The sequence below is a fragment of the Pelophylax lessonae genome, assembly GCF_965119305.1.
Source record: "Pelophylax lessonae genome assembly, chromosome: 1".
Taxonomy (NCBI): Eukaryota; Metazoa; Chordata; class Amphibia; order Anura; family Ranidae; genus Pelophylax; species Pelophylax lessonae.
The window spans coordinates 296084632-296111712 of NC_138768.1; the positions used below are offsets into that span (position 1 = coordinate 296084632).

The window sequence follows — 27081 nt, forward strand, 5'->3', positions numbered from 1 at the left end:
AATTTAGGTCTGGACTTTGACTGGGCCATAGAGTCCACCTGTGTGTAATTTAATCTTAGTATAAATACAGCTGTTCTTGAAGCCCTCAGAGGTTTGTTTGAGAACCTTAGTAAACAAACAGCATCATGAAGGTAAAGGAACACACCGGACAGGTCAGGGATAAAGTTGTGGAGAATTTTATAGCAGGGTTAGGTTATAAAATATACCAAGCTTTGAACATCTCATGGAGCACTGTTCATCATCATCCAAAAATGGAGGGTATGGCACAACTGCAAACCTACTAAGACCAGGTCATCCACCTAAACGGACAGGCCCGAGCAAGGAGAACATTAATGAGAGAAGCAGCCAAGAGTCCCATGGTAAGAGAAGCTATAGTGATCCACAGCTCAGGTGTGAAATCTGTCCACATGACAGGAAAACTATTAGTAATGCACTCCACAAATCTGGCCTTTATAGAAGAGTGGCAAGAAGAAAGCCATTGTTGAAAGAAAGCCATAAAAACTCCTGTTTGCAGTTTGTGAGAAGCCATGTGGGGGACAAAGCAAACATGTGGAAGAAGGTGCTCTGGAAATTTTTACTTTTCGGCCAAAAAGCAAAACACTATGTGGGGCGTAAAACTAGCACTGCACATTATCCTGAACACACCATGCCCACCGTAAAACATGTTGGTGGCAGAATCATGTTTTTGGGATGCTTTTCTTCAGTATAGGGACAGGGAAGCTGGTCAGAGTTGATGGCAAGATGGATGGAGCCAAATACAGTGTCAATCTTAGAATAAAACCAGTTAGAGTCTGCAAAAGACTTCAGACTAAGGTGGAGGTTCACCTTCCAGCAGGGCAACGACCCTAAACAAATAGCCAGAGCTACAATGGAATGGCTTAGATCACAGCATATTCATGTGTTAGAATGGCCCAGTCACACACCAGACCTAAATCCAATTGAGAATCAGTGAAAATTGCTGTTCACGGATGCTCTGCATCCAATCTGACAGAGCTTGAGCTATTTTGCAAAGAAGAATGGGCAAAAATGTCACTCTGTAGATGTGCAAAGCTAATAAGAGACATACCCAAAAAAGACTTGCAACTGTAATTGCAGCGAAAGGTGGTTCTACTCGGGGGGGGGGGGGGGTAGGGGGTACAAATGCATGCCATACTTTTCAGATATTTATTTGTACAAAATTTGAAAAACCATTTATAATTTTCCTTCCACTTCACAATTATGTGCCACTTTATGTTAGTCTATCACATAACATACTTTTATGTTTTTGGTTATAACCGGAGAAAATATGGAAAATTTCAAGGGGTATGATTTAAGGCACTGTATTAGTATATAAAGCAGAACTTCACTCTGTCACCATTGACTAGTTTTAATCCTTATGTTGCTGTCATTAGTAAATACATAAAGTATATTACAAATACTTGTTTTAAACTTTTTTTTTTACATTTCTTCAGTTTCTTCCTGGTTTTTAGGCCTATGCAAATGATGTCATAAATCCCAAGACAGCAACAGGGTTTTCTCAGCTAAGCACATAGCTTACTGCCTGTATGTCTGAGCAAAGTGCAGATGGATTCCAGGAAGTAAATGCTACATGATTTATCTCCCATACTCAAGATAGGCACAGACAGAAGTGGGGAGGGTGATTTTCAAAGTGATTTCTCACCAAAATAAAGCACGGAGACATTGATGGATGGGTGATTTTGCTTTGAATATTAAAAATTAATTTAACAGTGTTTTTGATTTGTGGTGCTCAGTTGCAGATAATGCCAAGTACTACAATTCCACTGAGAAATGGCTACTTGAATTTCACAATGCCATCGTAGCTTTGCAAACTCCTAAAAATAAACATGTTATTTGAAAAATGAAAAGTGCTAAAGTGATTACTAATGACATAATATGGTTCATCACAAGAACTCTACAAACATCAACAGTTGTAGCTAGTTTTTTCAAACTGGCAGCAGTGTGATATGAGTAGGAGTTTCCACAAGGAAAACACTACAACTGCCCAGTTTTGCTCCCAGAAGCTGCAGTACGGGATGATGCTAACTGTGCACAACCAACATAAATCCTTATCACTATCAATGGTTGGCAAGCTTTCATGCCAGGCTGTCATGACAAGCAGAAAATCTGACCTGATGCTCAGACCAGGTCTTTAACATATACAAGATTCTCTCTTCTAAAATGTAAGGAAGAAATTCTTAATAGAACCTTTAAAAAATCTTTATGGATGTTAACATATTCTTTAGGGCCCGTGTCCAAGGGCTTTTAGCTTATGTTGATGATATTGGTTTAAGACGCTTCTGGGAAAATTCTGAATTCATTAACTTTGCTTTTGAAGGTCAACGATGTTTAAAAAATTTTCAAGCCAATGTTTGAGCAGCAACTTCTGATTTCCAACATTATTATGTTTTAGGGCCAGTTCACATTAGTGCGATCACAGAGATCGCATGTAATTCGGAGCGCACTGCTATTAAATTACATGTGATCTCTGTACGGTGCAAATTTCAGCCATACAGTTTTTATGGCTGAATTCGCACTGCAATCGCACTAAACACTCACATGACCCTTTTTTTTATCCGCAGCAGAATTGGATCGCTTGGTGGTTCACACTAGTGCGATCCGATTCTGTGCGAACTTGCAGATGGCACTGCGATATGCGATCTCAACTGGGGGTGTCGTTAACTTTTAATTGACACCCCCTGCGTATTGCATATGGCAGTGTGAACTGCCATGGGTGCGGATGCGATGTGGGAACCCGCTGTATATTAGCAGCTTCCCGCATCGCAGAAATGTGAACAGGGACTTAGACTCCATTCATACCATTCACTGCTTTTTGCAGAAAGGCAGGACATTTTTTTTTTTTTTTTTTTTTAACATGGGTTCCTATGGAACATGCTCACATTAATGCATTTTTGTGCCTCTGCGTTTTTGGAAAGGGTCAGGGACTTTCTTTATATGCAAAACTGTTTATTTGCATTTTTGGCTCAATAGACTATCGGAGAAGCTGCAGAAAAGCAGTAGTAGTGCAATTTTATGTTTCCATCTTTTAATCTGCCCAACAACATTGGCAAAAAAAAAAAAAAAAGCGTAACCTACAAACCCTCAAAAAGCACTGCAGAAACGCTCAAAAGCAAACTGCATAGGTAAGAATGAAGCCTTAAAGACTTTTCTGCTATTATTGATAATTAGTAAATCCTAGGAGATATATATTTTTGATTTAACAGAAATTAATTCAACATTCTCTCACACTAAACTCTGCAATTCCCTCAAATCCTATAATCTATACCAGGGGTCTCCAAACTTTCTAAACAAAGGTCTGGTTTACTGTCTTTCAGACCTTTCTCATTGTGAATAGAATATACCTGGCATCTGAGAGTAAATAATGCCCCATCATCAGTATTAGTGGGAGGAATAGTGCCCTATCATTGCTGTCAGTGTGGGAGAAATAGTGCCCCATCATTGATGTCAGTGTGGGGAATAGTGCCCCATCGATGTGTCCCTGGGAGAAATGGTGCTGCGTTAAGGTATCAGTTGCAGGAATTATGCATCACTGTTGTTGTCGGAGGAATAGTGCCTTAAGGGCCAGAAAAAGGCCAGCAAAGGGCTGAATCCAGCCCCTGGGCCACAGTTTGGAGACCACTGATCTATACTATTGCTAATATGGTATATTGATACTTATGTGAAGCCTTACCTGGCCACTGGTCTGTTGTAGGATTCTGTAAACTTCCTGTACAATCCATTTCTATACTGCATTGATATAATACAGTATAGTTGATACCTATGATTTTTCTTCCCTCCTTCGTTTCTAAGGTCTAAGTTCTGTTACCTAATAACTACACTTTGTTTTTCGTGGAAAACCAATAAAAAATAGACTTTACAAAAAAAAAAAAAAAACCCAACTTTCTTTAAACAGAGTGATAAAATAAAAAAAAATTTTTTTTTGGGTTATATTTGAAATGTCAAGCTTTGGTAGAATATTCCAAAAGAGCGTTACAGGGGATTATTTTAGTTCTTGTCTCTGCGCAGTTGCTGAAGGGGAGAATATCAGCGTTAGGTCATTTCTCTGCAGTTGTGCACATTGCTTATTATGGGATTGTGGAATGAATGGCAAATTAGAAGTCTTAAAAGAGCTTCTTTTGTAAAGTAGTACAGTTTGTGTTACAACACTGTGCTGTAGACAGTGCCACCATGTGGATACTTATTTTTCAGACCGAAAGTAACAAAGTGTAAGTTGTGAATTAGGTTTTATTTAAGCAAGCATTTTAATTACAAGCATATACAAAAGTTAATGATTTCCTCCCCACATTCAGCCTGCCCATACTATGGCCGGCTTAAGTCTGTATTTTTAGCTGTGGATGCAAATAATCTCTTTAAAGAAAGTCCAGTATGTAAAAAGGTAAAAGTAATATATGTATTGTTTTTTGTAGAACACGACTTCCTTTTGGTGATATGATCTTGTAAAAAATTGAATTTTCGACATACCGTAAAATCCATTTCTCTGATGTTCATAGACAGACACAGCTCCTGATCTTCTTGACCATTGGGTTATACTGCCCCCTACAGGAGTAGGACACTAGTTAGAAAAAAAAGACTGACAATGCCTATGGGCAGTCCTAGGAGGCATACTCCCCCTCTCTGCTATAGGTACTCAGTTTTGTTACAAGCAGTGTCAGAAGTATTACAACTCCATAGAGGGGTGGGTGCTGTGTCCGTCGATGAACATCAGAGAAATGGATTTTACGGTAAGTCATAAATCCCATTTTCTCTTTCGTTCATTGACGGACACAGCTCCTGATTATCTTGACCATTGGGACGCCCCAAAACAGTATCAAACATGAGGGGTGGGAACAGCAAGACAAAAAATTCCCAAGGCTAAACCTCAGCCAACTAGGTAACAGGAGCTCAACCAAAAAAAAAAAAAAAAAACAACTGGAGCCCACCTGAAAACATTACACCCCCAAAGAGGGAACAGCAGCCTGAAAAACCTTGCGGCCAAAAGAGGCATCCGCAGATGCCAACACAATCACTTTATAAAACTTTGTGAATGTGTGCAGCAATGACCAAGCAGCCGCCTTGCACACTTGCGTCACTGACGCCTGATGACGGAATACTCAGGAAGCACTGAGGGCCTGCGTAGAATGTGCCTTCACAGTGAAAGGAGAAACCTGACCCTTAATCGAATAGTCTAATAATCTAAATCACTGTCTGTCTGATCCATCTAGAAATGGTCGCAGATGGAGGACAGTTCTTTGAGGCCCATCTGTGAGCACAAATAGGGAGACTGACATCCTAAAAGACTCCATAGCTGCCAGTTACACCCAAATAGCCCGAACCAACATTCCTTAGGATTGTTTTGGCCTGGGACACAGGGAAGGCAACACAATGTCCTCATTCAGATGGAAATCAGAGACAACTTTAAGAAAGAAAGATGAACGTGGCGAGGGCATAGAACCACCTTATCTTTGTGGAGCACCAAGAAAGGGGTGCGACAAGACACTGCCGCTAATTCCGACACCCTGCGTGCAGAGGTGATAGCTACCAAAAAGGCCATTTTCTGGGACAGCGTAAGCAGGGAAATCTCCCAAACATTTTCAAATGGAGGCTTCTGGAGAGCTGAAAGCACCAAGTTAAGATCCCCAAGGTGGTATTGGGGACCGCACTGGTGGAGTCAAATGTCGAACCCCCTGAATAAAAAGGTACACACCAGGGAGTGCATGGCCAAAGGTCGTTAAAAAAAAAAAAAAAAAAAAAAAAAAGACCGCCAAGGCCGACACCTGGCCCTAAATGGTAATCAAAGCCAATTTCTGCTCAACCCCCCTGTTGAAGGAAGGTCAAGACCCGAGCCACGAGAAAGAGAGAGGGTGAACACCAAACGACTCGCACCATGAAATGTAACTTTCCACATACCTATGTAGATCTTCCTAGAGGTAGACTTCCTAGCTTTTAAAAGTATAGGAATCACCAACCCAGACAAACCTATATCCTTCAGCACCTGACTTTCAACAGCCAAGCCATCAAAGCCAGCAACTGTAAAGCAGGATGGAAGATTGGCCTTTGGGACAGCAGATCTTCCCATAGGGGTAGTCTCCAAGGGGCGTCGGCGACCAGCCGCACTAGGTCAGCATACCAAGACCAGCAAAGCCACTCCGGAACCACTAGAATGACCAGAATTGAGAGGAGGGAAGGAGTAAATCAGACGATACGTGCCGCAAGGGGGCAACCAGAGCGTCTGTGGTGTACACTAGTGGATCCCGTGATCGTCCCACAAACCTTTGCACCTTCCTGTTGAGCTGGGACGCCAACAGATCCACCTCAGGGGTACCCCACCGGAGACACAGCTGATGAACAAATCCGGATGAAGGGACCACTTCCCTTGGTCTAACGCGTGCCAATTTTTCACCCCTGGACGTTCTGCCCACCGGAGAATGCCGGCTACCTCTAGAGCTGCCAACGCACTTCTTGTGCCACCCTGGTAATTGACATAAGCCATGGCCGTGGCGTTGTCCAATTGGATTCGCACTGGACACCCTTGAATGCGACTCGTCCAGTGAGTCAGGCACAGTCTGATAGCTCAGGACATTGATCGGGAGTCTGGACACTCCCAGTGTCAAAACTTCCTGAGCGGAGTTCCGCCCCAGGACACCTCCCCACCCAGACAGACTGGCATCCATGGTAACCACTGTCCAATACAGGGGAGGAAAGGATTTGCCCTGACGAAGAGCTAGAGAACGAAGCCACCAGACCAAAGACCCTTTTGTTTTACGGCTCAGCCAGATTCGATTGTTCAGAGACGTCGGACACTTGTCCCATTTGGCCATGACCTCCCTTTGCAGGGACCTCGTATGGAACTGTGTAAACAGGACCGCCTCCAAAAGGTAGAAACCATTAGGCCCAGCACCCTCATGCAAGTCCAGGGGGACGACCACCTGCTTGAAAGCAGGAGATCAATCACAGCATACAATTTCTGGAGTGCGCCCAGCGGCTGGCTAGAGCAGAGTCCAGCGCCAGACCCAGATAGTCCAGCTTTGTGAAAAGAACCAGAGCAGACTTCTGATAATTCAAAAGCCAGCCGAACTCCCTCAGAGTCCGCATAGTGATTTCCACGTTGTCCATCAGAGCAGCAGGGGACTCTGCTCGCAAAAAAAGGTCATCCAGGTAGCCCAGCACTTCGATCCCTCGCTGACGTAACAACGCCAGCATCGGGACCAACACCTTTTGTGAAGACCCGAGGAGCAGAGGCGAGACGAAACGGTAAAGCCACGAACTGATAATGCTCCTCTCCCATAGCAAAGCGGAGGAAGCGTTGGTGACAAGACACATATCGGAATGTGCGAGTAAGCGTTTTTGATGCCGATAGAGGCAAGGAAATCCCCTTGATGCAGGGATGCCACCACCTTGCGAACAGACTCCATTCTGAACTTCTGTACCCGTCCAATTTAGAGCCTTCAGGTCTAGAATGGGACGCACATTTCCTTCTTTCTTCGGGACCATGAACAGGTTCAAATAAAATAAAACCCCTGAAAATGTTCCGAGGTTGGAACCGGGACAATCACCCCTTGAAGCAACAGGTCTTGCACCGCCCTAATGAGAGCTTGCAATCTGTCCAGGGACAGTTGCACATTGGAAGGAAAGAACCTTTCCAGAGGGTAAGAATGAAACTCGATCTTTTAGGACCGTATCACTTCATGGACCCACTTATTTTGCACCACGGAGTTCCACAGGCCGGGAAACTATCAAAGATGTCCCCCCCCAGTCCAGGCATGGGTGAGGGCGCAAATTCATGCAGAAGGAGCCTTGGCTGCAGGTCTGGAGAAGCCGGATCTGGGCTTGCAAGACCAAGGTCGCTTGGATCCTCCCGAAGAGACCTTGAAAGGCTTTGAACCCTTGCCAGCCAAACCTGAGGAATGAAAAAAACTTCTTGTGAGCCGAGAAGGATGAGCCACGTCTGCGACGAGGTTCCTTACCCTTACTAGCCTGCAGAAGAAAAGTGCCCCCCCCCCGTGAGACTCTTAATGATGTCATCCAGGGTAGCTCCAAACAGGTGATCTCCCTGAAAGGGAAGATCAGTCAAGGCCTTTTTATAAGTCTGGTCCCCAGACCAGCATTTGAGCCAAAAGACATGCCGAAGGACCACTGTCAAAACAGAGCTGAGCCACTAGGGGAGCCGCATCCAAAGAGGCATCACAGATAAACTGCAGCCCCTGGACCAACTGGTCAACCAGCTCAGCATAGGCAGGGGGGAGCTGCTTACCCTCCAGGTCACGGCGTAAAAGCTTAGTCCACTCGGTCAGAGTTTGGGACACCAGGGTAATGGTGAAGACTAAGATAAAGAAAGGGAACACGCGCTATGGAGATGTAAGGGAATGAAAGGGCTGCAGCCTCCCTAAAATATAGCAATGCTATATCTGATTATTGAGTGTATAAAGGGATAGGGAATTGGCGCTGCCCAAGGGGATAATAGTATAAATCTAGTAGATGTCAGAATAAATATTTTGTAGACTCTTGGATATATATATCTATATATATCTATATCTATATCTATATATATATCTATATATATATCTATATATATATCTATATATATATATATATATATATATATATATATATATATATATATATATATATATATATATATATATATATATATCTCTTAAAACCTCAAATTATTCATAACCATAATATATATATATATATATAAATATAACGTGACTGGTGATATGAAAGTGATATAGTGCTGTGCAATAAATAAGATCGATAAGAATTACAATATATATATAAAAACTCTTAAATTAAATAAATTAATTCCTTTGGGTGACACAGTAAAAAATGCAATTCTAATTCTAAATATAAATACATATGTGACAGAGTCTGAGTATATTATAAGTAGATTTAAATACTGTGATGATTATACAAGTGGTCTGTGCATATAAGCAGTAAAGTGCAAGGTGATTGGGGACTCTAAATATGGACGTGGTATATAACTAACAATTATATATACACTACTAGCGTGCCAAGTGGTAAGTGTATGGGAAATATATTCCCAGGTATCTCAAAGCAAACTGAAAAAATAATAAGTGCAGATATATCAATACACTCCACTCCTTAATCAAAGTGGATCTCGGATTGATTTAAACATATAAAAGATGACATAGTGAATAAAGTTCATATAATGGAGTGCTTGATCATCTAGTGGTACTAGCATTCAATCTTCGTGCACTAGGATAGGTGCTCAAAGTGGATGGTGAAATAGGTTGCACTCACCAGAGTGCCCAACCCCACACAGGGGTGTTAAGGCAGAGTAAATTGTACTGTAAGCCACAGCAGGAAACTGTAAGCTCCTATGGGTCATCTACTTCAGTGTTCCTCTGTATGGGGGAGAGGGAAGGGACCCTGCTGTTCTCCAGTCCTCCGCTTGTTAGTGGGTAATGCTCCGGTGGTGTAGAGTATGGGATAAATAAAGGGGGAACATATAGCGTAATTCCGTATGATAGGTTTTATTTATGCTGGTAACATCACCCAGTTGCCAGCCACAGAGCACCCCCTGATCCTGAAGCAGAGAGAGGGAGAGGACCCCACCAGACTCACCACCCCACCAGGCAGGCACCGGCAGCACCAGGATCAAAGCACTCCATGCAAGGCATCAAAGAATGAAAGAGGCACAAATATCAGCACCAGAGGATAAGGAGGGGCTCCCACAGCTGAAATTGCCACCCAGAAGGCTCCACTGTAATGGTCCCCATTTATTTAAATGCCAGACTAATGCAAACTGGCCACCACGGCTACACAAACATGGCCACCAGCCTATACAGAATATAGGCTAGAACAAAATGGTGGCCGTGCGCGGCTCCAGGAGGGGTCCCTGGGGCCCAGGCACAGCCCAAACCAAGAAGGGGGGGGCCGTGGCAGGAGCCCCCACCAGGTACAGCCCCCCCTCCCCCCTGCAGCCGATTGCCGGTTGCAATTTTAGGGTCACCCATGCTCCGCCCATTTAGGACAATGTCATGAAGGCGACGTCCGTCACTGCGCGAGCCACAATTCATGAGTATTTATTTTTAAAGAGGAAACGGCAGGATTTTATGAACCTATATATAATACTATATATATATATATATATATATATATATATATATATATATATATATATATATATATATATATATATATATATATATATATCTCATCTAAAATACCTGGCTTATCCTGCCAGGCTATGTCCTCCACTCTGTAAACTGACCACAGTATACCATGGCTGCTGAGCCCTGACACCGTGGTCAGTCTACGTGACTCCATCATCCGCAACCCTCCTGCCCTTCTCTGTCCTCTCTCCCCTCCGTCCTTCCTGTCTGTCTGCTCCTGTGTCAGTGCCTGCATCCTCCCATCCTGCTGCTATAGTTTCATATCCAGTCTACAGTCTGTTTAATAAGTTTGTGTGCCTCTGTGTCTGTGTTTTATAAAAATAAGCCGATCTTTACCAGTTTTCAGGGTGCCATTCGCCGCTCACCTCTCGGGCTCTCCTCCTGACCGATGTATGTCAGCGAGGAATCCCCAGTCCTGCCCACTGCAGGCAGTGGTCAGATGGGGAGAGGAGAGAGCCGGTGTTCCGTGAGAATTACCTACCCGTGAGAATTACCTACCCCTCGTCACTTCCGGTTCTCCGCACTGTATGTAATGCGGCGGTTACATTAAAACAGCTGGGCTGCAATACGAATCATCTCCGCTCCTGTCCCGGTCACTTCCCTGATCTCGGATAGTAAATATAAAAGCGGCAGCGGCTGTATGAAAACATAAATCACGGAGCCGAAAGCCGCTTTTATAGTTACTTGCCGAGAGCAGGGAAGTGACCGGGACAGGAGCGGAGATGATTCGTATTGCCGCACAGCTGTTTTATGTAACCGCCGCGTCGGTAGGTTTTTCTCACGGTACACCGTGATCGTTTCATACTAGTGCGCATGCGCACTAGTAAGCTCCTCTGTTCTTCCATCACGTATCCGGGGCTCTGAGCATGCGCAGTGCTGCGCTGCTCAGCTCTTTCTGGCCGGAAGTGACGAGGGGTAGGTAATTTTCACGGGGTAGGTAATTCTCACGGAACACCGGCAGGTCACGTGAGCGGTGATCTGAAAACTGGTCTAAGAACGGCTTATTTTTCTAAACACACACACAAACACAGGGGCACACAGGATTATTAAACACAGGATTATTGAACAGACCAGCCAGGATGGTATAAAGCAGCTTAAGCAACCACTTTAAAAAGGAGAAATTAAGATTTGCCCACACCCCCTGCAGATGCCCGTGCACACAGTCATGTGTTAACATCTGATAACTTGCAGAAGTAGTTTAAACCGAATTAAAACAGAATTACTAGTTACTAATTTTTCAACCCCTATACATTACATAAATGTGGAAATCAAAATATAAACTGACAAAGGAAAACTTTTTTGCAATCTTACTTTACCTTTGTGAAAAACTTTTTATACAGCTGTATTTATAAAGGAAAACAGAGTGTCACAAAATTCTAACATTTACGCAAGAATGTAGCTAGACCTGATCCAAGTTACTAAGGCCCCGTTCACACTGGGGCGATCCGACTTGGGGGGGGCGACCTCCGAGGTCGCGGTGCGAGCAGCGCGCCGCGACCTCGGAGCGGCCGCCACGGACTTCATAACATTGAAGTCTATGGCGGTCGCCTCCGGGTCGCCCCAAAGAAGCTCCGGACCCTTTTTCCAAGTCGGAGCGACTTGTGTCGCTCCTATTAGAACAGGTCCGCAGCTTCCCTATGGAAGGCGACCTACGGCGACCTGTGAGGCGACCAGGTCGCCTCACAGGTCGCCTTAGTGTGAACGGGGACTAAGGGTGACTTATAAAAGTACACAAAATGCATGTTTGAAATAAGCAGTGTTATGACAGCAAAACTTGGAGTTAAAACCTGCCTTGAGGGAGCACAACAACAAACAGGCTAAAGGAAAAACAAAAACTTAATTAGACTGAACTGTAGTAATAATAGTACATGATCTGTAAATTTAAAAAAAAAAAAATGTACTTGGAAAAAGTCATTAAAAGACATTTCTCACTACCAGTTACTCCATTAGACACCTTAACAAATATTTTCAAGCTCATAGCAGAAACAACAACAAATGTATTACCGATTGGGAAATAGAAAAGAACATTTTCATTAACTGTAGTTCCCATTACTGACCAAAAGAGGGTACTAATGCGACTTTCTTTTGTTAAAAAAAAAAAAAAAGGTACACAAACTGTCTACACCAGGGGTTCCCAAACTTTTTTGGGCCGAGACCCACTTATGAATACAGTTATTTTTCGGGACCCACTTGCTTGTAATTGAATATAGGAACAGAATTTGTTGGCACTATATAAATGCAAATAATAATAATAATGCATATTTTAGAAGGAGAGGGATGTTAAATTAAAGATATCAATTTACTACTTTTCAATTTATTATTGAATACACTTGCCAGATGTTCTAAGTGAGGGCTCAGAAACCTGTGGCATGTGTGGCATATAAGCGCAGTTGTAAGTAATCAGCACCCTCATAGACAGTATAAGGCTGGCAGAGGACAGAAATCAACCACCCCAGGACAGTGATCAGCAGGCTATATGGCACTCACCCTCCTTCCTCTCCCAGCAGTCCACAGTGAAGGTGAAGCCCCCATTTTCCCTCTCCAGGGCCCAGCACACCTCACCCAGAGTCTCCATGATGAGGAGCTCTATGCTGGTTTTTGTGTCCTGGCTCTTCTCCTTCAGATCCTCTACTGGGGTCACATAAGCTGCCATGAACTCCAGACACCGCCGGGCCACCTGGTCCTCCTATGACACAGAGGCTGCTATTCTCTGCCCGCTATAGCTGAGAAAATCCCGCCGCCAAACTTGCCACCACCGCTGCCGCCAGCAGGACCGAGGAGCTGGCTCTGCACCCCATGAACATATCCTACATAACAGCCCACATACGTACCTGATGCCAGTATCCTCCTCGCGGGAAATGCAAACCAGTCCCTGTAGACTGCGTGGGCATGGTCCTGAATCAATCGCAATTTGACTGCTCTGGCTCTCTGTAATTTGCGCGGGTTTGCACAGCACAATTTAAGTGAGCCCACTCTGTGATTTCCGGCTCAGCGCGACCCACTCAAACGCAGCTCGCGACCCACCAGTGGGTCCTGACCCACAGTTTGGGAACTCCTGGTCTACACCAAACATCCTTCCGATATTGAATCTGAACAAGAATTTGATTTTTCACATAGCGGTGGGTGTGATTTAAATTAAATCTGTAGCCAGTGCAAACTGATCTAAGCAATGCAAACTCTGTCAAGCAGAGGCAATAAAGGTGCCTGGTCTCACCCCTCACTCCGACAGGGTCTCCCCCATTCCTGATCCACCACTACAGCTTGCATAGCCCCCACCTACCACTATGTAATGTTTAGTTAACAGAATGACCTGAATGACCTATCGTCAGTCTGTATTCTTAAAGGAATTTACAGGGTGCTTCACTGGTAGATCGGGAAAGGCAGGTTGCGCTGTTAAGCTAAAAGTGTTACTTGGCTTCATTTTTTAATAGCTTTATATGACCTTGGTGAAAGTTTACCTCCTGGTCTTCATTAGAACTTGTGTACTGCTCTGAGTTGAAGATCTTGTTTCCACTTACTATCTGCATATGCTTGATATATTCATACTGTAGAAGAATTCATAAAGAGTACACTCCAAAGAAGAAGCAATCATTTCTGACAACAGCAGGCTGGCTGTCATGTTACAACAGTAGTTGTTTTTGAAAGATTGAACAGAGCAGTAAATGTCAAGCAGGAAAATTCTGGCCTACAAAAATTTAGTGTAAATGTAAGAGGCAAGGGTTTTTTTTTCCATTTAAAGTATAACTAAAAGGCAAAACTTTCTCTTTTAGTTTTGGATAGAGTTGAGAAAGATCAGATTGCTTGTCAGTTGTTATTGAGGTCTGTGCCCCCATTAAGGACATTCACCCTCCCTATTTGTTCGGTTTACCATTTTCATTGAAAGTGAAAGTAAAAGAAAATCCCAAATTTTGGGTTGTCCCCAGAAAAGTAAAATAGGGGAAATCTTCCAATGGGGACACTAATTCTGTTGACCGTGGGGGCCCCTAGGAATTTCCCTAATTTGTAGGGATTTCCTCTCACTTTCTGTTTAGATATGGGACAGGAAGTGAAGGGAAATCTCTGCAACAGGACACAGATGGAGGAGAAAAAAAAATGGACAGGGATTATAACCCTCCTTTACTCTATCCAAAATGGAAAAAAAAGTTTTGCCTATAGCTCTACTTTAAGTCATGATGTCCTATGGTATTGCTTGTAGATGGTTGCAGTAAAGCAACCTGAAAAAAAAACCACAGTACAGGATCTTCTGTAATAAAGACAGATCAATGATGCTCTGGTGCAATAGATGCCCCCTGTAGTTTTCTGCAGGCAACCTGATGCAGGTGGGCCCTCTATGTGGATCCCCTGGTCTGTCCCCACCCATGAACTCTAAAAGGCCACGTTGGCAAATAAGACAAAATGGTCCTGGCACTGATGCCCCCACGCCCCACCCAAACTCTGCCTAAAAACACTAATAACATTAGTGATGGAAATCTTTGGAAAAGGTGCTTTCCCTGGAACACAAGTCACTAGGAAGTGACGAAAGGCCCAGAATGGACCCAGTTACAACTCTACATTGGGAACAGGCTAAGTGCATCTCAGTGATGATGTCATTGCTACTTTTACAATGTAACAGCTTGCTTGCTTGCAAGGCAATTGGTTTTCCCTGATTTTCAGTCCTGAGGACAATGACAACTTCAAAAATAGTTTGGATTTAGCTATCCTTTAACCACTTTACCACCGGAGGATTTTGCTGTCTTACGTCCAGGCCACTTTTTGCGATTCGGCACTGTGCGACTTTAACTGACAATTGCAATGCCGTACCCAAACGAAATTTACGTCCTTTTTTTCCCACAAACAGAGCTTTCTTTTGATGGTATTTGATCACCTCTGCACTTTTCATTTTTTGCAATATTAATAAACAAATGCGACAATTTTGAAAAAACAACAATATTTTTCTACTTTGACAGTTAAAAAATATCCAATATATTCAATTTTTGTCATATATTTAGGCCAAAATGTATTTAGCTACATGTCTTTGACAAAAAAATTCTCAATGAGCGTATTTTTAACCGCTTTAAGACCGGAAGATTTTACCCCCCCCTTCCTGACCAGGCCATATTTTGCGATTCAGCACTGCGGTACTTTAACGGACAATTGCGCGGTCGTGCGATGCTGTACCCAGATTATATTTATGTCCTTTTTTTTCCCACAAATAGAGCTTTCTTTTGGTGGTATTTGATCACCTGTGCAATTTTTACTTTTTGCGCTATATACAAAAAAAGAGCGACAATTTTGAAAAAATAACATTTTTCACATTTTTTTATATGAAATCCCCCCCCCCCCAAAAAATGTAAAAATCTAAATTTTTTAACTTTTTTTGCCAATTTGTTTTCTGCTACATATTTTTGGTAAAATAAATCGCAATAAACATATTTTGATTGGTTTGCGCAAAAGTTATCGCAGCTACTAACTACTGGAAATTTATGTAATTTTTATTGTTTTTTTTTTTAACTAGTAATGGAGGTGATCTGGCGACGATCTGCGATTTTTTTGCGGGACTGCTTCTTTAGTTACCGTAGCTGCCACCTGTGGATATCCAAACCCTAGTTGCAACAAAAAGCATGTGTGCTTGGGGTGCTTTTTAAAATTTGTGTAAAGAAGGCAGTGTGGTACATTAGCGACCATAACAAGTCTTAATCTCGTAAGGAAGACCTGCAAACGATCATTAGAGGCAGAAAACATTATTACATCTGTATTCAAATATATTGTATTTTATACACTGTATTTAGCATCAATTACAAAAGCTAATAACACAACATAGTTCGTGTGCACCCCATGACAGACCCATAATTCATGTTGCACTTTTTAGACTGTGCATTTAACCTATTCTTTCAGATATTCATGTGGCAGTGTTCATTTCTATTTCACCCCAGTCTACTTTGTTCATTCTACTTTCTATTTCTATAGACCTGTGGGTACTAACTTTCAAACAAAACCACATACATTGAGGGGGATTTACTAAGATTGTAGAAGCCAGAATCTGGAGCAGATGTACAAGACACACACAAACATACATATACATACATATATACACACACAGTGCACAGTGCATGTGAAAGTATTCACAGCGCTTCACTTTTTCCACATTTTATTATGTTACAGCCTTGTTCCAAAATGGATTAAATTCATTATTTTCCTGAAAATTCTACAAACAATACCCCATAATGACAACGAAAGAAATTTGATTTTAAAACTTATGAAAAAAAAAAAAAAAATTCCATGTACATAAGTATTCACAGCCTTTGCCATGACAATCAACATTGAGCTCAGGTGCATCCTGTTTCCACTGATCATCCTTGAGATGTTTCTACAACTTTATTAGAGTCCATCTGTGGTATATTCAGTTGATTGGACATAATTTGGAAAGTCACACACCTGATTATATAAAGTCCCAAGGTTAACAGTGCATGTCAGCACAAACCAAACCATGAAGTCCAAGGAATTGTCTGTTGACCTCCAAGACAGTATTGTATCGAGGCACAGATCTGGGGAAGGGTATAGAAACATTTCTGCAGCATTGAAGGTCCCACTGAGCACAGTGGCCTTCATAATCCATAAATGGAAGATGTTTGGAACCACCAGGACTCTTTCTAGAGCGGGCCACCCAGCCAAACTGGGCGATAAGGAGAGAAGGGCCTTAGTCTGGGAGGTGACCAAGAACCTGATCCTTTTTTTCATTTTTTTATTTTTAATAAATTCGCAAAGATTTCAAACAAACTCCTTTTACGTTGTCATTATGGGGTATGGTATGTAAAATTGTGAAGAAAATAATGAACTTAATCAATTTTGGAACAAGGCTGTAACATAAAATGGGGAAAAAGTGAAGAGCTGTGAATACTTTCCAGATGCACTGTACATGTGTAGGCTTAGGCCTATGTGAGCTAATGTAATGGCACGCTGAACCTGCATTTTGTGAGAGAGATTCAAAGTTCAGTTACTCATTTTTGTATACATTGGGGATGCATCAATGTCAAAGAAAGGCTCCGATGGGTTTCTATGACCAGTAGAGCAGTGTTTTTAAATGTTTTGTACCCTCATACACTTTGATAAACAATGTACATACTTATGCACTGTAATAGAGAGTTTAAATTCGAGTTTTGCAAGTGGAAGCAAGAAACCTCTTCCAAATGTATGTGAATATCTGTTTGACTCTATTGGGTCATTTTTTTCCCCTCAATTCATGTCACCATTACGCCTTAACAATTTATGGGGGGGTGGCTGTCCCTGGGTTAAAAAAAACAAGGAGAAGCAAAACATACTAACAATGTGTTTTGTGTCAGCAATAGTAACCTAGCATAGACTCTATGCCTTCTTTATTCTCTCCAAAACATAATAAAAAATGTTCACGTGTTTTTTTAATTTGTTTTATCAAAGCATCTGTTCATGTGCTTAAGTGCATTTTTTTTTTTTTGCACTTTTCTCGAAATAAGGTGCACATCATCTAGAAAGGTGCCAGAAGTAATGTGGTTAGGCCAGGAGTGCATTGCTTGCTGCAAGAGGGCAGGTCTCCATAACCATGCTATTGCAGCACATAAAAACACATGTACCGTGCATTTTCATGCACTCCATTCGACTTCAAAGACACACACTGATGGATAATAAAACATACCTGAACTATTTTCCATGACCTGCCTCAACACAATGCATTCATGTGAAACAGATCCATTAAAAACGATGGATTCCCAAAGAAATGGTTTTGCCATGTCATCATGTATGAGAACAAACATAAAAAATCATATTCATAAACTGCTGACCTGTTTACTTGCTCATTTGTATTCCATCTGCTTCTTTAAACAAATCAGTTTCCAGCAGGTGAGTGCAGGTTAGCATGAAAAGTAAAGAACTCTAAAGCACAGAGTGGAATGACATATTGTGTTCAGAACACATAGGGTTCCATTTTTTATTAAGGTGTAAAGATATTTGGCAAATCTGCATGTACATGAATTCTTTGCAAATTGGGAAAAAAACAAACACATTTTTAGGCTATTGTCTTCCGAACGGATGTGGTTTTATTTTCGGCAGTAGTAAAAAAACTGCAATATGGCCACTAGAAGGAGCTGAGGAGCACAGGAAATACAGATCTGTTTGTTATAAGACATACAATATAAGAATTCCTAGAGAACACTAGGAAGCAAGCATAAATAAAAGTAACTATGAGGGGGGTCTTCAAAAAGTTTCTGCACTTTTCATTTTTCGTTGGAAACGGTGAGGGAGGGAGGAATAGTAACTTGTTGTGTCTGAGCGGGACATGTGACTAGCCCGTTTGGCAAGCCAGCTGATCTTGTATTTTAGTACAAGGGTTGTTACGGTGTGGTGAAGATGGCTACGAAACTTATAAAAAGAAAAGTGGAAACATTTTGAAGAACCCTGGTATATTTGTGGCGCTTTTCCACTGCATGGAACCGAACGGTTCGGCTCGCTTTTATGCTTTTCCACTGCTGGTACCGCATGGTATGGTGTAGGAACGGTTCGGTACGGTACGGCGGCGCTTTTCCACTGCATGGAACCGAACGGTACGGCTCTCTAAAACAGTACCACCTCGATTGTGGTTCCAAGAGGTACCATACCGGTACCATATCCCACAATCCTTTGCATGCAGTCACTACTAGCCACTGATTGGTCAGAGAATCGTTGTTATCCCACCCACTTAACTTTAGTACTACTTTAGTGAAAAAGAAAACCATACCGAACCGTTCCAACACCGTACCATGCGGTACCAGCAGTGGAAAAGCAAACCGGGCCAAGCAGGGCCGAGTAGAGCCGAGCCGGTACTTGCAGTGGAAAAGTGCCATTATTTGCAATATCCTTCTAGCGTTCCTATGCTCTTCAGCTCCATCTAGTGGCCACAGTATGGTATTTTACTACTGCCCATAATAAAACAACATTCTTTCAGATGAGAAAATAGTATAAAGAACTTTTTTTTTGGTCCAAATCGCAAAGAACAAAAGTGCGTGCAGATTTGCTGAATGAATGGCTATGTGAATGTTTTCTTATAAATAGATACCTTAGTAGCCGCATTAAGGCAACTCTACTTTTTTAACTCCAAACAGAAAGTAGCCAAAGGCAGGAATTTACATTATAGTTACATTATTATTGAACTCTGCATTTCATCACCAGGTCAGCCAAGCTTTAACCACTTAAGCCCCGGAGGATTTGGCTGCTAAACCACCAGGGGGTATTTTGCGATTCGGCACTGCGTGACTTTAACGGACAATTGCGCGGTCGTGCGACGCTGTACCTAAACGAATTTGGCGTCCTTTTTTTCCCACAAACAGAGCTTTCTTTTGGTGGTATTTGATCACCTGTGCGATTTTTTGATCATGCGCTATAAACAAAAAAAGAGCGTAAATTTTGCAAAAATAGCAATATTTTTCACATTTTTTTATATGAAATTCCCCCCCCAAAAAAAATGTAAAAATCTAAATTTTTTAACATTTTTGGCCAATTTGTTTTATGCTACCTATGTTTGGTAAAAAAAAAAAAAATCGCAAAAAGCGTATTTTGATTGGTTTGCGCAAAAGTTGCGCGTTTACTAACAAAGGGAAAGATTTTTGTCATTTTTGTTGTTTTTTTTTTTAACGCATAATGGCGGCGATCTGCGATTTTTTTTTTTGCGGTACTGCGACATTGGGGCGGACAGATCGGACCCTTGACTGACATTTTTGACACTTTTGGGGTTACCAGTGACATTTCTACAGTAATCAGTGCTATACATATGCACTGTTACTGTAAAAATACACTGGTAGTGAAGGGGTTACCTTTATTTGGGAGGGAGGGGCTGTGTGTGTCCCTAGGGGCGTGCTTTCTACTGTGATTGGCTGTGGCTTGAGCTGTAAGGACACTGATCAACGGATCTACATAGTAGATCCGTGTGATCAGTGTCTTTACACCGAGGAGAATGACAGGTGGCTTGTTTATACAAGCTGCCTGACTTTCTCCCTCTCCCCCGCCGATCGCAGAGTGGCCGGCGGACATCGGGTCCGCCGGTCACACGCGCGGGGGGGGGGTCCGTGACCGCACGGGAGCGCGCCGCCGGCGGCGCGCGCTCGCTCCCCAGACCCTCCCAGGCTAGTGACGTACCGATACGTCACTCTGCCTGTGAGGTGCTGACCGCCGCAGTATATAGTCGTGCGGCGGTCGGCAAGCGGTTAAAGAGAACTAATCTTAAATCATTTTAACACTGTCCCAATACATATGCTTCATTCAGAATGCAATGTATACAAAAAAAGTGTTTTCAGGATACAGCTTCACTAGCAGCAAATGAGTTAAACAACTCCAGTATCTACAAATGGTTATGAACTTTAAAATCTTTAGCTAGATAATGCCTAAAGACAAAATACATGTGATCAGCAGTTCACCTTGCCTGAGGCTTGATGACTGCTGATTTATGACCTGGTTTTATAACTGTAATTCAAGTGATGATCTCCTAATGTGAACAGGCCCTTGTGCCTTGCAGCAAGTAAGGAGCTATAATGTAAACGGTCAGCCAGAACAGCTTCACAACAAAGGTGGCCACTTATCCTTTTGCTTCCGAGAGATCCACTCAGCTTGACGCTTCTAACAGTAATTTTTACTAAGATTTCCATTTTGGAAGAAACGCAACAGATGACAAAGACCTTTGGGAAAGTAAAAATGCACTCTTCAAAAAGAACTAATTGCATGGAAAAAGTACTTTTTAACATCTCCAAGTTCAATTATTCATAAAGAAAAATGTAAGTTTCTATATGGATGCTTCTTTGCCTGTTTCCCAATTTGCATTAGTATAGCAGAAAACAGCATGCTTTGGGTTTTTATTAAAGTACCAATTCATAAATTAGTCAGGGCAGACTGGTAATAATCTAAAAAGAAAAACACACTTAAAGTGGCTCTGTACTCAGAAAGGTACATAGGCTGAAACCAATGTAACTCTCTTTGAGTGTGTTGATGTCCTAGATACCATGTTTTTGCTTTGGAGTCAGTGCTTTCCAAGTCACTATGTTGACACAGCCAGGCAGCCAGCATTTTAAAAAGCCAGCATTTTAAAAAGATGGCAAGTAGTGGCAGCTCCCAGCCCAGAAGCATTACCTATACTTGTCTCAAGAGAGAGTCAGTAAATATGAACAATTAACAGACAGAAATAAAATGTGTTAAAACGTTACCAAAAACAAAAAACCCAGACTATGTTTAAAACACATTTGTTGTATAGGAAATGTCATTATGCTTTACATACAATACATAATACAACCAATTAAAAAAGCTTAGTTTAGTGCCCTGGTGCCCAGCCTGCAGCCATTGGTATATGATGTGCGTCCCTTGGACCGTAGCAACCTGTAGTGGAAACATTGATAAGAGTAATAGCATTGGTCTCTACTAGACTTGTGTAATATGTTCCCTGTATAATAATGTCTTCTGCAGCATTTCTCCAGCCAAAAAAAAAAAAAAGCACACCCACACTCTCTGACCCTCATTTTCTCTATTGGGTCTGCAGTTTCTGACAGTCCTCTCAAGCATTACATATACTGAACATCATGTGTGGTACTTTGGTGATGTCATTTGCTGCATTTGAGGCCCCCTTTAGCTAATAGGTTTACAACCACTGGTTTAGTCACAAATCTAAAATAATAATTTAGAAGCTATAATGAAATCAACAGCCTACCTCCTCTGATCTGAAGTCCCACTCTCGATTCCTATTAAAACTTTTCCTTCGTGGCAGGTCCATGACACTTTCTGGTTCCCGATGCAGTTTTACATGTGGTCCGGAGCTCTCTTTTTCAGAATAGTCCTAAAACACAGATAAAATGAGAACTCAGAGACAGTGCTCGAGAAGTGACAAAACCGTGCCATTTTGGTTTATTTTATAATTTTTGTAATTACAAGCCTAATTACAAGTGTCTATCTGGTACAGTAATACTACATATTTACCATTTATAAACTTCCAATAATATTTTGCATACCATAAATCACAGAGAGTGGTAGTGTCTTTACTGTAAGAAGCACAAATCTACTCTCTTACCAACTATCCTAATATATTTCAGGGGACTGGAGGGGCAATGTATAGCATTAAACAGCAGTGGCCGAGTACATGGAGGACTTCAACAGCACACTGAGGCTCATTTTTTAGACTGTGCAAGGGGAGCTAGCAAAGTCACCATGACAAAGCAAGAGAGTTTGAAAAGTATTACAAACATTTTGGCAGGTAAAAATGTGAACACTAGGTATGTGCATATTTAGCCATTTGGCTGCCTGTTCACCCTAATGGGATTTTGGCGAGTGCCCACAAATACCAACCAATATTCATACCTTGCTCTCACTATATTGCCATTCTTGTTGGCTCTTTATTCTTTGTGTTCCTGGCTCAAATTGGTGTTCCACTGGAATGCTCTGCCTCACACGATGCTGTTCCCTTCGTTTTTCTTTATTTTCTAGCATTAGAGTAATTAAATCACTAGCCTTTGCTGGCTGTCTTCCTTCAGAAGGTGATTGCCTTTCTTTAGTTAAAATGGATTTCCTATCAGTTTTCACAGAAACCCTATGGTGAAGCTTCGTAGCAGCAGAGTCTTCTTTATCATCAACACTAATTTCCACAACTGTTGTTTTGGCTAGGGCACGTGAAGATGACCAGTCTGCAATTATAGTAGGTGACTCTGAGGCCCTTGCTGACTGAGATTTGTTGTACTCAAAATTTCTTGTTGATGACTCTTGTGGGAAATCTAAACTTGCTATACTCTGATTTTCTTCTGAACGGGCTTGGGGTCCTTGATGTCTTTGTTTTTCTTGATATTGCTCATATTTTTCATCTTTAAGAGATTTCAAATGATCTGCAGTATTTGAAACTTTGTGTGCATCTTTTTTAGTGCTTTCTGTCATTGAGGTAGATGTTTGAGAAGAATACCATGAAGCAACCGTTTCAAACTGGTAGCTTTCATCAGTGTTAACAAGCCTTACAGAGGGATCTCTCCATTTGCTGCCAGAACTTTTTGAAGTGCTCTCCCTGAAAGATTTAGACCTTTCCCACTTGGATATATTATGATCTTCATCTCTAGATATGCTCTCTTTTGAAAGATTTGCATTATAGTCTGCCATTAGGGAATCAATATCAACGACTTTAGATTTATAAGATCTGTCAAGCTTCAGAGGGGAGCTTTCTGTAGTGTCCAAGTCTAATGCAAATATTTTCTGCTCAGGTTTAGGATCTCTTGATGAAGAAGCTTTATCTAGGCTTGTTTTTTGCTTTTGCCTCCTGATTAAAGCATCAATATCAAGAGCACTCTTTTTTTCTAAACTTTTTGCTGGCTTACCAACAAAATCATCCTCAATAACTCTCTGGTTTCTGTGTGTTTTTAGTTCTTTAAAGGCACTTGTGGTTTCTAAGTCTCCTTGTGTATTTATTGCTTCTGACCTGTTAGAATTGCTGTCAGTGTCAGACCCTGAAATAGTGGTACTCATTTTCACATCTCGCTTAAAATATTCTTCTAATGTCCAGCTGTTGGAAGCACTGTTCTGGCTTTCAAAATTACTGTCATGTCTTTCTTTTTTGTTGTCCATCGCAGTTACTGCAAAATATGTTGCTTTTGATTCAGTTGGAGATTTTGTAGACATATTCTGTTTTCTCTTTGTCTCCTCATACTCAAAACTGTATAGATCTGTCATGTTTCCTGTGCCACTGCTGCTTAGGTTTTTGTCCTGAAATGGTGCTGACTTTCTCTCCCATTTAGAGTCTTCTACATATTCTTCTTTGAACTGCTTTCCTCTTGAGAAACTGTTAGAATCTTTTGTGATACGAGTGGTCAAGTCATTTTTGAATTGTTCAACCTCATTGCTTAACATTTCACTAATCAAATAATTTGATTCATCTTTATTTCCTTTTTTGGTTACTGGTGACTCTTTGTCAGAAAGAAACCTATTTCGTTGGTAGGATTGCTTTTTATCCTCTTCGACGTGTGATGATTTTTTCATATCCTCTCTAATATTCAAGTTAGATTCCGCTGGCTCATCTTTAACGGTTCTTGTTCCGGTTTCAAACCCTTTCTCTACCAAGTCGCTGGATAATCTACGGGCAGGCCGATTAAAATCATTCAAAGATTTTCCAAATGGAGACTGTTCAATGGAAAATTGTTTAGAAGCATTTTCTGTTTTTGGTTTGTAGTCCAGTTTATAGGACTTTGGTTGAACATCAGAGACTGTTGCGTCTACTGTGCTTTTGTTCCTACCAGTTTCATAGTTCATATCTTCTGGTGCTTTCACGGTGTCAATTTTTGCTGCCCTTAAACTATTTTTTCTACCAAATGAAAAATCAAGGTCTCTAGACACATTCTTATTAGTTGAGCTTTCTTGTGAACCTATGTCTCTCCTCCTGTATTCACTCTTACTTCTCTGGAGGCTGCTTACTGGACGACGTGAGATACTTTCATCCACTTCAAAATTCTCCAATTCCCTTTCTTTCCTGTGAAAAGATCTTTGAGATCGAAGAGACACAGCTTTGTCTTCAGGTGCCATTTGAATGGATTCACTTAAAACCCTTTCTCCAACTGCCTGGATGACTTCGAACCTTGGCTCTATACGTGTTTTTTCATCAACTTTGAAGTTTTGAAGTATGTTGTGGCCCGCAGTAGATTCAGCCTTTCCAACTCTGCTATTGCTTAACCTTATGTCTGAAATATCATTGCCTTTGTGGAGCTGTGTGACTGAATGCACACTATCATCACTCAGCCACTTTGACCAGCTTCCTGTATCTTTTTTACCTCCTGCATTTTCAGACAAAATATCACTTCTAGCAACCAGGCTGGATGTAGGAATTTTGGCACTCAGCATTTCAGGGGGGCTATGCCATTCTACATTATGTTCAAACATTGTTGCTTTCACAGTCTTAAATGTGTTATCTGATCTGGAAGGTTGTTTGTACTTGTCTTCAGCTTCCTCAATTGTATTGTCAAACTGCTTATCTTTATAAACATGGCTTTTTCTCTCAAAAACATTTATGTTGTCCTGTGGTGGTAAAGTTTCTTCTTTTTTTCTTAATGACCTCCTTGGTTTCTGTAGTTTGTCTTCTGAAAATTCACTGGTTCTCCAATCTTTTTTTTCCTGGAAATAAAAGACAATGATGCACATAAAAATGTAATCTTGTAAAGTTACACTGATATCTTTCAATAACATTAGTATCCAAATTAAGACAGCTGTCAAAATAAGATGTGCAAATAAAGAGTACATTACAGATTAACCCATCAATTTACCAGTTTCTAAAACCAGTTACATTCCCATCAGGTGATGGGAATGTAACTGTCCCATTGGTTGTGCTCTGAACCAAACTGTCAAATCATCAAATGGTTGGTGTCAAATGATCACATGTACAGCATAATGGCAGTTGAAGATCAAACAGAGGCCAAGATGGCAACTTCCTTGGCTAAGAACGATAGGGGGTGGGTTTAATTCTGCTTTAAGCTAGATTAGGCAGAAAAACACATGAAAACAATATCCAGAATGTAGTTACAATTACCTTTCTTGCCACCACATTTAAATAGTTTGTATTCTACTGCACACATTTAAGCTTCGGTTTGTTTTCTTTTTTGTGAAAAGGTAAAGTAATTGTAAACAATAAAGTTGGACTGAAAAGAAACCTAATAACCCAGTACAAGATGTAATCATTATGTGCTAAGTGTAATACTATTTATCCCTGGTGCCACATATAGCCCTCTGGTAGTTTTTTTGTGTGGACCTCTGGGCCCCAGCAAACATTCTGCGTTTGCTTATTGTCCTTTTAAATCCGTGATCTCCAGCAGTCTCATGTAATAGGTCTCCTTAATCATGCACCAGTCTGCAAAACCTCTTATAGTACAGTATCTTACAAATATGGATTTTTTTTCTTCCTTCCACTAGACATTGTGAAGAGCACTTGTGCAAGGACTTGCTTGGAGGTCCAGGACTAATGATGGAACCGAGTTCTAGGCTTTGCCTTGAACCCGGAGTTCTTAGAAAAACATAAGAAACATGGATTTTCTTCTACAGCTTACCTGTAAAATCTATTTCTTGGAGTACATCACGGGACACAGAGCCATATTCATTACTTTATGGGTTATAGGCCACCTTCAGGTGAATGGACACTGGCAACCAGACAGGAAGTCCCCCTATATAGTCCCTCCTACACAGAAGCTACCTCCGTTTTTCAAGCCAGCAATAAATACCCTATACAAGAGGGGAGGAACCTCTGTGTCCTGTGATGCACTGCAAGAAATGGATTTTACAGGTAAGCTGTAGAAAAAATCCATATTTCTTTATCGTACATCACAGGACACAGAGCCATATTCATTACAATATGGGACGCCCCATAGCAATGCATCTGAGGGGAGACCCCATAAATACCGCCATCAGACCACAAGATCTACATAGCTGCCTGCAGAACACTGTGGCCAAATGCAGACTTCTCCTGGGTCCCAACATCCACTTGATATAATCTAATGAACGTATGCACCAACGACCAAGTCGTGGCTTTGCAAATCTGAGCCATAGAAGCTTGATGGCGAACTGCCCAAAAGTCATCTACTCCTCTGATAGAGTGTGCCTTTACCGGAAAAGGTGGAACCTTCCCTTTCAAACCATATGCCTGGATAATAACCTGGCGAATCCAACGAGAAATTGTAGACTTAGACGCTCCCTGCCTTTTCCTGGGCCATTCTGGCAGCATAAACAAAAGAACAGTCTTATGAATCGGAGCTGACCTTTTCAAGTAAAACTTAAGTGCACGTACTACATCAAGAGAATGCCATAACTTTTCCTCCTCTGTTTGAGAATCTGGAAAAAAGGGAGCAGAATAATGTCCTGATTAAAATGAAAGGCGGACACCACTTTGGACAAAAAACCTGGGTGCGGATGTAGAGTCACCCTATCTTGATGTAAAAAAAAAGAATGGCTCTTTACACGAAAGAGCTGCTAG

The 27081-nt window shown here is 41.6% G+C and overlaps 1 protein-coding gene across 1 annotated transcript in view; it reads right to left on the bottom strand.

Moving 5' to 3' along the window:
- Positions 1–27081, bottom strand: part of KIAA1671 — a 297686-nt gene that overhangs the window by 143975 nt on the left and 126630 nt on the right. Inside the window, exons 4-5 of the mRNA XM_082258243.1 lie at positions 22455–25235; positions 21811–21936 (exon numbers count right to left, since the gene is read on the bottom strand). Of these exons, the coding sequence (XP_082114369.1) occupies positions 21811–21936; positions 22455–25235 (2907 nt within the window). The remainder of the gene's footprint in view (positions 1–21810; positions 21937–22454; positions 25236–27081) is intronic.